At 38.1% G+C, this 10,907-nt stretch overlaps 1 protein-coding gene across 1 annotated transcript; it reads right to left on the reverse strand.

Moving 5' to 3' along the window:
- Nucleotides 1-4,392: 4,392 nt before the first annotated feature.
- On the reverse strand, nt 4,393-10,907 carry LOC111053054 (zinc finger protein 708). Its single transcript, XM_022339880.2, has 3 exons — nt 10,611-10,907; nt 7,645-7,806; nt 4,393-5,826 (listed from the first exon to the last, which is right to left on the reverse strand). Exons 1-3 carry the CDS (start codon nt 10,725-10,727, stop codon nt 4,897-4,899), a joined length of 1,209 nt encoding a protein of 402 aa, XP_022195572.2. The 5' UTR covers nt 10,728-10,907; the 3' UTR covers nt 4,393-4,896.

Raw genomic sequence — 10,907 nt, forward strand, 5'->3', positions numbered from 1 at the left:
CAGCGTTTTCATTCATTTATCTCTGAGATACAAACAATCGTTTAAACCCAGCAAAGGACATGGTTATTATTGTTCTCAACTGATAATATTGCAACAAATATGACAAATATTGCAACAAATATGACAAATATTGCAACAAATATGACAAATATTGCAACAAATATGACAAATATTGCAACAAATATGACTAATTTGCAACAAATATGACAAATATTGCAACAAATATGACAAATATTGCAACAAATATGACAAATATTTGTGCAAGTGAGTGAATAAGTTCAGCAGACATTGAATCTGTAGTGAAGTTCACGGTATAATGACAGTATTTGACTAACATTAGTGTTGCTATCCTTGTCTATCATCCAGCAAAGCAGATAGAGCTAACCTTTTCTAGCTCTGCAACATTGCTAGATCGTTCTTTAACAATGTCATAGTCATCGACACAATCAAAAACTACTAAACACTGCTTTCGGTTTTTATTTAGCCTACAACACATCATTGGCATCGTCTGAACGCCAACCCAATCATTATAAGAGTGAGAAAAAGTGGCAACTGAAATTTTTAAGTGGTATAATAAGCGAGTTATGGGTTGTTGAAGTGCCAGACTCCGTATTCTTTCCAGATCATAAACGGTTTCGAATTTTCCATTGGCGTTTTTTTAATACATTCAGTATATCATTGGCTTTGTTCTAATATGCGTTTTTCGCATATCAAAACATTGCCACTTTTATTTGATGTTTTATTTTGATGTTTATTTTGGTTTCGAATTTTCCATTGGCGTTTTTTTAATACATTCAGTATATCATTGGCTTTGTTCTAATATGCGTTTTTCGCGATTTATGCCAAAATAAACAAGTTATCGAATTTACTAAAATTTTAAGTTTTTATTCATGAACGATATGGGGAATAAAATGTTTTAGTTTGGAATGATACATTTTTTTGAATTTTTAAGAGAAGTTCTGTTAATATAGTCGAAACCGTTTATGATCTGGAAAGAAAACGGAGTTAGCACTTCAACGACCCATAACTCGCTTATTAGACCACTTGAAAATTTCAGTTGTCACTTTTTCTCACTCTTATAATGATATTAACAATTATATTGAAAAAGATTGTCCAGTTTAAATTAAAAAGTATGTTTTTGACAGTGTAGAAATATAATTAGTTAATGCAGAGAATCGGCATCGCTATTCTTTTATCTTTATCCACTGCCATTATAACGTGGACCGCACTATAGATATTCTACTTATGATAGAGAAAGAGAAGAGAAATAATTAGACAGAAAGTGAATAGTTACTGCTTGTTTATTTATCATTTCTGAAGTATTTACAAAGTTCTGAGTGCATTTCAAGGAAATGACATTTGCGCTATTGCAAATATTGCGCCGTCTAGACTGGTAATTATGGTGCTGTGTAAACCGAAACAATCGTAAAAACAAAACAACCGATCAACAACCATTCTGCGAATAATGCGAACCGATAATGCGAATTCTATTTATCCAGTACAGAGTACAGTATATGTATATTATGTTTATGTGTATGCAACTGTAGGCTGTGCCTGTAGAATGAATTAGTCAAACACAGTAGGGAGGAGAATGGGTGTTCTGATCCAGTGTGTGTGTGTGTGTGTGTGTGTGACGTGAAGGGTAGAAGGATCCTTGATGTTTAAGGAGAAAAAAATTAAAACTTATATATATATATATATATTTTTTTTTTTGTAACCTAACTAACATTATGTCGTTGGAGATGGGAAACCTCCTATGTGACAAGCCCTGCAACCTGCTGAATAGTTACTATCTGTAAAATAATTCTATAGCAATTCTTTTTTATCGTCACTGGTTTTTTTTAGGGAAACCTCGTATGTGTTGAATTTCATTTTTTGGGGGATAGAAAAAAAACCGAACAACATCAATTATATTTCATTGGAAAAAAAAATTATCAAAGAAACAAAATTTTTTGGTATAAAAAAAATATTTTTTATTGGACAAAAAAATTATATATATATATATATATATTATATATATATATATTATATATATATATATATGTGAATAACGCATGGCTTGGCTGCAGTCGGTAAAGCATGAGTAAAAAAATTATATGACTCTGGTTGTGGCTCTTAGAATACAACTTAAACAAAATTCTTACGGGCTCGCCCAGGAGCTCCCGCAGTTCACTGCTCTTGTACAATTATATAAATCTCTGGAACGTATTATTTCCAAAGATTTGATTATCAAGGCAAATTATCTCTGACTAAACCAGCTTATTCGGTGAAGAATAAAGTCGGATGGTAATTTTCCTAATATTTCAATACTGATAACTCGATAAATAAATATGAGATTGGTCATGCATGGAAGTGGAGAAATAAATAAAGGATACACCATAAAAAAATTTTGATACATATTATATTTTACAATAAGCAGAAAAAATAACAAATAATACTATAATTTACAATAATATTTACAGCATTATCCCCATCATCATCACTGATGAGGTGGATGGGGGTAATGGTGATAGTGGTGGAGCTCCACCACTATCACTATGTTGGGGGGGGGATTAGTGCTGTTGTGGGGTGGGGGTTGATGTTGTTGTGAGGGGGGTGGTGTTGTTGAGGATGGGGGGAGGGGTGTGTTGTGCTGAATGGGTAGATGATAGGGGGGACGCTGTGACGGGGGGGTGCCTGAGGGGCAAACAATTCTCTCATCGTGGAATTAATTAGTTCTCTCACCGTTAATTAGTTATGAAAAACACAATTCATCACCGTAGATGTGATTCTATATTGAATTGTTGAAAAACACAATTCACAATTTCAGGTTTTCTAATCCCGAAAATCCCTGGATAGTTAGGTATCAAAGATGGAACGGGATCCCTACTTAGCACCCAAGCACCCTGTGACTCCTGTCAGCTGCCAGGATGAGGATACCTCCCTGTCTTGCCTTTCACACTTTTTCCATTCTTATAAATTCCTCTGATGGTTTCACACTAGCCTTTAACAGAGCCCGTGTCTGTTCTGACGTTTTTTTAGGTTCTGCAGCTGCATTCTTGTCCGGGTGGACAAGGACCACGGCTTTGTTTTTCCTTCGGTACGGTGATATTTCGACCTGTACATTGACCTTCTGTCTCCCTTTCAATGCCTCTGCAAACGATGGGGTACCATCCCTTTCGCTTGGTCCCATTTTCTGGCCACCCAATGCTTCAGCCAGATCCTCTCTCACAGCCATTCTTACAATTTCCTCCAGCTTCTCTGAGTTAACAACCGAGTCCTGACTTGGCTTTTCCACTCTTTCAAATTTGGCTATCATCTTTTTCCCCATTCTTATGTCTATTCTAGCTCTACTTTCCCGTTGAGTTTCCATGCTTTTGAGCCAGTCCTTCAGGCTCCTGATTGCATCCTTCAGGCTCCTGATTGCATCCTTCAGGCTCCTGATTGCATCCTTCAGGCTCCTGATTGCATCCTTCAGGCTAACCTTCTGCTTGCCAATGCATCTTCGCATTCTTGGACAACAATGTGATCGGGCTTACCGTTGCACTGAAACTTCAAACACTTATAGCCACCACCTAACTCTTCAATATGACACTAAGCACGATTGAAATAAAAGGAAAATGGAAAAGAACACTTTAACAGTTGCACACTTCAACAGATGTTGTCATTAGCAACTCTGCCTGTTCTAGTGAACAACAGAATCTCGCCTAAATGAGCCTTGAAGTATTTTGAGTGGATAGTGAACATTCTGGTACCTGAACAGAACAAAGTTATAGTTTGAAAAATTAGATTCTTGAAGTTTGATTGTTCTGAGTCATGGTAGCAGGCTGTGGTGGCAAGAATTTCAGTGAATTACAAACACCTGGTCCTGCGTCGATTCTCTTGTTGTGGGATTTGATTTTCTTGGTCCTCGTTGGCATCACCGTTTCCAGCCTCATTCTTCCAGAACGAAGCCGTAAGTAATCAAGCGCCTTGTCGCTTCCCGGTATCCCGCTTCGTGGCGTTTCCCTTCCGGTTCGCTTGCCACGCCTCGGTTTCGCATCTCCTCAGGGCTTTCTTCGCCTCTATTCTGATTCTTCTGAGGTATTCTCATAATGTATAATAGTTTTAATAAAGAAAGATCCAGCAAAACGCGGGTGAGGTAAGATGTTACTCCTCTGGTGGCAATTGAAGAGAGAATTTAATCAGTAGGGGTGAATAGCCCCCCTTTTTTCAATCCTATTCCCTCAAAAATGCTTTTTGAACCCACCCACAACACTCTACCATAATTTCAATGACTCAGACTAAGTTTTTTCATCCCCTGTGGGCACCCCTGGATCAGACCAATCAGCAGGGGTGGGGTGTAAGATAAGATATCTTTTATTGCCAATAAACATATACAATGTATCTTTTATTGCAAATAAACATATACAATGCAGTAACAAAATCATAAATCTAGCCGTTAGCCACCAGGAGCACATGAGAGCACTTAAAGTTCACATGCATCTGCATATGAATGCATTCAAAGTGTTGCAATATGCATACAATGACTAGATAGCAATAGTAAATAATAATAAAAAAATATGCATACAAGGTAATGGGCTAACAGTAACAGGCTAGAGTCTGATAATAGTTTACTGCAGTGACTGTGTGGACTAATTGATGATTTGTCGAACAATGCTGTAGGGGGAAAGGCGGATCTCGGTGTTGTGGAAGGATGCTGTATGCGTGTGAAGGGAATGATGCCATCTGCTCCACTGATTCCCGTGTTAACTTGTGTTCCATATTCTCTTATTTTAGCTTTTGTGTATTTGCCTTTGCATTTACTGATTCAAAACAGAGAGTATGTTCATGTAAATAGGCTTACTAAAAAATCTCATTATTTAGGGAGAGATTATCGACAACAAATTTATTGGCAAAGAGATAGGCCTACCAACTTTAGACAATTGTATCAAATACACAGTCATGAGGCTGGAAGTTTCCAAATAAATTTTCAGGTGCTTCTTTTGGGATATTATTTTGGTCTTCATTGAATTTTAATTGAGCCGGCTCATTGATAGGTGTGTAATCCTTATCAGCATCGCTGATTGATGTGTGGTTATTGTATATGGATTCTATTGTTTTGCTAGGTGGTGTCTTGAGTAGGTCGTCGACAATGAAATCAGTGAAGTCAGTCTTGTGATTCAACATGTGTGCATTGTAGTTGCCTGACTGAGAGAAAGTCCGGTTGCAGATGGAGCAGCGGTAGGGCTGCTCGCCTGTGTGACTGCGGTAATGCCTTTGCAGCTTATGAGCAGTGGCGAACTGCTTTTTACACTGATCGCACTCGTGTTTCGAATCGGAGGCCTGCGAGTGAACGTTCATCGTGTGCGAAGTGAGCGACACTTTGTACCTGAACGACTGACCGCACCACTCGCAACTGAACGGAAACGCGTTTTTGTGGCTAAGTGTGTGGATCTTCAGACTGGCTTTCTGACTGAATCTGACCCCGCAAGTTTCGCAGAGGTACGGTTTGAGGCCGTCGTGAATCATTTTGTGTCTGTTCTTATGCCCCATCGTTCTGAAAGACTTGTTGCACACTTCACAAACGTGTTTCTTGTTGTTGTCGGTCGGTTTATTGGCGGTGAAGAAGCAGGTGGGACACACTAGCACTCTGTCCTTGATGAAGCAGCTGACCTCGTCGCTGTGGCCGCACTCCCTGCAACGACACACCACCGTGCCCAGGCCGTGAGTCACCATGTGCAGAGTCATCGTCTGCACATTGTCCAGGCTGGTTTCGCAGATCTCACATTTGAATTTCCCATCCGAAGCAACGGTCACATTCACTGATTCTGTTCCATTATTGTGACAGCCAACAATGTGGGGTACCTGCAAAAAATAAGATTGATACTACACTTATATTACTGCAAGTAAATAAGTTTGAATAGTTGAAAACTACTGTGAAAATACTACTATGAAAATACTCTTCATTTTTTGGTAATTCTTTAAAAATGAGTTATTTAGTAGTTACTTCCTTTAGTAATTCCATCATTTTTTTTTAGTAGAACTTAAATATCTTTTGTAATCCTGTAGTATGTGGAACAATCAACATTGTCTTGAGACATGAAAAGAAGTAAATTCGTATGGCTTTTGTTGGTGGGGAGTCACTTGCGGGAAGGTTCCACTGCCTGAATATTATAATTTAAGCCGCCAATGGGTCTTACGACTGTCATACTTCAGCCGGGACTGATAATTTAACGTCTTGAGATATGATAAGCTGAAATTTCTCGAATCAACAATTAACTATGAAAATCATGTACTATAGACAAAACAGGGCTCTGCAATTATACGAGAATGTTATCGCTCATAGAAGATGGGGCATTGAGAATGAAGAATTCATCGGTCAGATGTATATATGAGGAAATATATGTGTAGCGGTCACCTCTCGTTGCCATTCTTGGTTCATCTGAGTTCTAATATTGATGAGCGATTAGCACTGAGTTCTCATTGGACGGTTTACTGCTTTTTGGCTATCACCCTTAACTCACAGTAACTGTTATGTGCTTTCAAAATCAATTCCAAGTAATTGATTGTCTCAAACTGGATCTTCATACATTACAGTAGGAGGCCGAAAATATAAAATTTGTTATTATGGGCTATTTCTGTGGTGGTCTCATAAATGGCCGATCTCTACCTATATAGGAGCGTTTAACTTTGAAACACCATAACATCAATGATTGTGTTCATGGGAGGTTGTGGTACATGTATGACTTCGACCAAGGACAGTTGAATGCGTTCGGTGGGAGCTTTTGACAGTTCAGTAACCGGTCGCCATCTTGGAACAGAAAGGAGTGGTGCATGCTCACTTGCACCGCTCGAAAAGTATGTTCCACAAACCGGTAACCGGGATCAACGCGTTCCTATTGGTCGAGAGTTAAAGCGTTGGTTGTCCGCTGTTCTGTTAGGTTAGTTCCATTCCTTTGATGGAATTACATACAGAATAGTTGAAAAACAACATTATTCTCATTATTGGCTGGTAAGTTTATTATTTTTTAGTTTTATCGACTATTCTACTATACTAAGATGTGTATATGAAGCAATTTATTATTCGGACTACTATAGTTTGTTGATTTATTCCTAGGGTAGTATCTATTCAAAAATGTCTGGACAGTAGAATTTAAAAATATGGATTTCTTCAAATTATAAATGAAAAACTATTATTAATTCGATAATAATAGATAATACGGTAACTGAAATGATTATTTTGATAAAACCTTTATTATTTTGTTAGCACCGCTCTGTAAACGATTAATTTCAAAAGTGCGCGCCAAAAACTGTAAACCAGAATTCGATATTCGTTCAGTGGGAGCAAGTAGTGGTGCACCAGTCACGTGGTTTCTGATTACTGCTCACTTGCTCGAAGCCGTACATGCACCGCAACCTCCCATGAACACAATCAATATAAAAGAAAAATAAGCACAGCGTTGCCTATTTGAATCTTAGCCATCCTAAGAAAGACGGAATTGAAGCAAAAAGCTACTATATTGGAATTTAGTAGATTTGCTATACTTCTGAATGATTATTCTGTTTTATTGTAGTCCAATTTTAAGACAAATTTGAAGTACATTTTTAATACATTATATATTTTTGTAACACGTTGCTCCTCTACTGTTTAATGTACGAGTAATATTATATTGTTACACTTACAACCGATTTCTTCAATGACAAGCTGGGTATGGTTGTTTTTTGGTGTAGAATCTTCTGAGTCTTTTTCACCAGTTCACAGAATTCAGAAAAATGATTAACTGTTATTTCACAATCCTTGCAAACAAACTTTGACAGCATATCATTAACATCAATCTGAATAACCTGAAAAATAAATAAATGAAATAAGTTATAATACAATAGCGGTATGTTTTTGCACTTATCTATACTATAATAAATGAAAGAATGACTTATACACGTAAGGGATAGGATAATATTGTTTAACGCATCATCACGTCTGAACTACTGGGCTGATTAACTTGAAATTTTGCATACAGATTCTTAATTAACCGAGGATGGTTCTAGGCCTATTTCATAGTTCCACTAAGTTTTCAGTTTGTCAAGTTTTATTAAAGACCCTTGCGAAGCAAGGGTTACCTGCTACTTATTGAATAAAAGCTGGAATGGGTAGACGTGAATGAATACCCATTGCTAAGGGTAGGACTGTATTATGTAATTTTGATTGATCTTGTTTTAATGCATTTATTAATTATTATGAACATGATATATCAAATACAGATCAACAAAGAGTTTAAATTATTTTATCAGCAATCACTAATAGTCAGGTCCAAGTTATAATGGCAGTGTTTAATTAGCAATGGTAGTGCTATCCTTATTTATCATTCAACAAAGCGGATAACACTATCTCTTGCTCGCTTTGCTCTGTTGCCAGATCGTCTTTTAACAATGTAGAATTAATAATTGATTAACAAAATATTTCATCTTAATTATGAAAATTCATTATGGAATAAATTGAAAAATATAGTTTCTTGCTTAATAAAATATAATTATTTTAAACGAAAATGAACAGTACATATTACATCAATAAACCTGTATCAGCTACCGTCTATAGAAGGCTTTGACAAGACAGAGGGTCGGCAACGTTGTTCTCCTATCTTTCTCCACTGCCATTATGGCGTGGAACTCACTAAAGGTTTCACTATCTTTATGAACAATCATAATTATCTCCTATTTACTGTTCCAAGTTCTTAATAAACACAATATTGGGAATTAAGAAGTTTTTAGTAGAGATTATAAATTCAAGAAATATGCTCTTATCAAGTAAAAGTGAGTTATTCTACTTAATATGATATTTTATACAGTCAATTATTAAATTCAAACAGATGGAATGCGGCGGCGGGGAAAATTATTTCAATGGTCAAACTGAGGCTTATATAGAAAAAAAAGTAGTATTGTCTACCATTTACATGTAGAACTTTCCGATAACTGATTGAATGAGAATAGCTGGGAAGAGTCCAGCAGGGCCAGGAGCATCTCTCCTTTTCCCCACCTCACCACTCCAGCTGCCTTAAGGAAAATTGTACGCTCCTTCAAGCCCTCTAAAAGCCCAGATGTGTTTGGCATGTCTGTGAGCATGCTTCGTGGGGTTGTGGATGCCATTGAAGTTCCTCTCTCTGCATCTTTCTGCAAGTACTTGAGGTCTGGAAAATTTCCTGATTTCTTGATAACTTCAAGGATTTCAAGAAGTGTGTTAGTGAGGGCCTTCATAGCTTCAGGCCAATCTCCATAACTCCTGTCTTTTGCAAGGGTAGGCCTATTGAGGCAGTGATCAAGCCACAGCTGGAGACTTTCTTTAAGGAGAATGACTTGTTCTCTATCATGCAATTTGGCTTCCGAGTTGGGAGATCGACAGTGGGTGCAGTAGACCATGTAGCCGAGCGGATTGACGCTGCCTTTGAGGATGGTGAGTCTCTTGCTCTTGCTCTTTGTGATCTGAGTCGAGCCTTTGTCTGTGTGGACCATGGCATTCTTTTTAGAAAGCTAAGCTTTAATGGTCTAAGAGACTCAGCCCTTTCCATCGTGAGCTCATACTTTACTGGAAGGACTCAGCTTGTCTCCCTCAGTGGTGCAGACTCCCGGACACTTCCGGTGACTTTTGGTGTTCCTCAGGGATCGGTCCTGGGGCCTAAACTGTTCCTAGTCATGATAAATGACCTCGACGACCATGATTCCTCTCTGATGTTTGCGAATGATGCATCTCTACTGTCATCGGGTGCTGAGCTTGAGCGGATTTTGGAGGCATCTGCGGGGCATCTTCGATCCGCTACTTCATGGCTCCTGGCTAATCAATTCCAGCTGAATGAGGACAAAAACCAAAGGATCATCTGCAGATTGTAACGAGAGCTGCGTTACCCACAGAAAGCAGTAAAGCTGGTAGACTTTGTCTTGGACAGCGAACTCAGCACGAACAGTCATATACACCAGGTAACCAGCCGACTCTTCCGCATTTGCTTTCTGCTGATTAAGATGAGGGGCCTGGTGACTGAGAAGTACCTTATAATGATGTATCAAGTGCTCTTCCATTGCCAAATCACCTATGGATTGCTCCTGTGGGGCCATTCGGCGGGGGCTGCTGATGACCTGAGGCTGCAAAAGAGGGATGTACGAATGATAACAGGGAGCGACCATCTTGCCCATTGCATCTTTGCTCGCGTTGGTGTGCTGACGGTCTTCAGCCATTACATCCTCCTGTACTAGGTGGTATATCAAGAAGATACAGCATACTCTGGCTTCCCGTAGTGACATTTAGTACCACAACACCAGGACTGCGAGCTGCTGGATGTCCCCAGGAGACGTCTCCACCGTTCACAGGCCAGTTATAGAGTTTCTGCACTAAAATTCTTTAACAAGCTGCTTCCTGGTGTAAAGCAGTTGGATGAGGCTGCCTTCAAGAGAGCCGTCAGGAAGCTGCTTTGTGATAAGGCATATTATAATGTGAATGAATTTATGAGTGATGATTTGAATTTTTAAAGTGGTCACTGTTTTATCTGCCATTCGAATAGTTGTTGTGTTATTATGTGTATTGAAACAAGTGTGGGTAATGGATGAAGCAGAAGGTATTACTTTTGATGTGAGACACGAATCGTTATACAAATAAATATACTTACTTCTTTGGAAAATAGTTCCAAAATTTTTGTAAACAAACCAATTCTTGCTCCCCTATCTAACAAATTTACACCAATACGTTTTTCAGAGCCACATAACCGACAAGTTTCAAGACTCATTCTAAAACTGGAACAACTTATTACATAGTATGCCAAAACAGATTCTTTTAAATTTGAATAATATTTCAAATTTGTAAAAAAATCCAACAGAATTATATAATAAACATTAATACACCAGAAAGCTAATAGCACAATAACAATAAATAAGACAAGAGGAAAAGTACATAACCTAAAATCTAT

The sequence above is a fragment of the Nilaparvata lugens genome, chromosome 3 (genome assembly GCF_014356525.2).
Source record: "Nilaparvata lugens isolate BPH chromosome 3, ASM1435652v1, whole genome shotgun sequence".
Taxonomy (NCBI): domain Eukaryota; kingdom Metazoa; phylum Arthropoda; class Insecta; order Hemiptera; family Delphacidae; genus Nilaparvata; species Nilaparvata lugens.

Coding starts and splice junctions, on each gene's coding strand:
- LOC111053054 (XM_022339880.2), bottom strand. CDS start 10,727: ATGAGTCTTGAAACTTGTCGGTTATGTGGCTCTGAAAAACGTATTGGT. Junction 7,807..10,610: donor TGGAACTATTTTCCAAAGAA/GTAAGTATATTT, acceptor TTTATTTTTCAG/GTTATTCAGATTGATGTTAA. Junction 5,827..7,644: donor TGTCATTGAAGAAATCGGTT/GTAAGTGTAACA, acceptor TATTTTTTGCAG/GTACCCCACATTGTTGGCTG.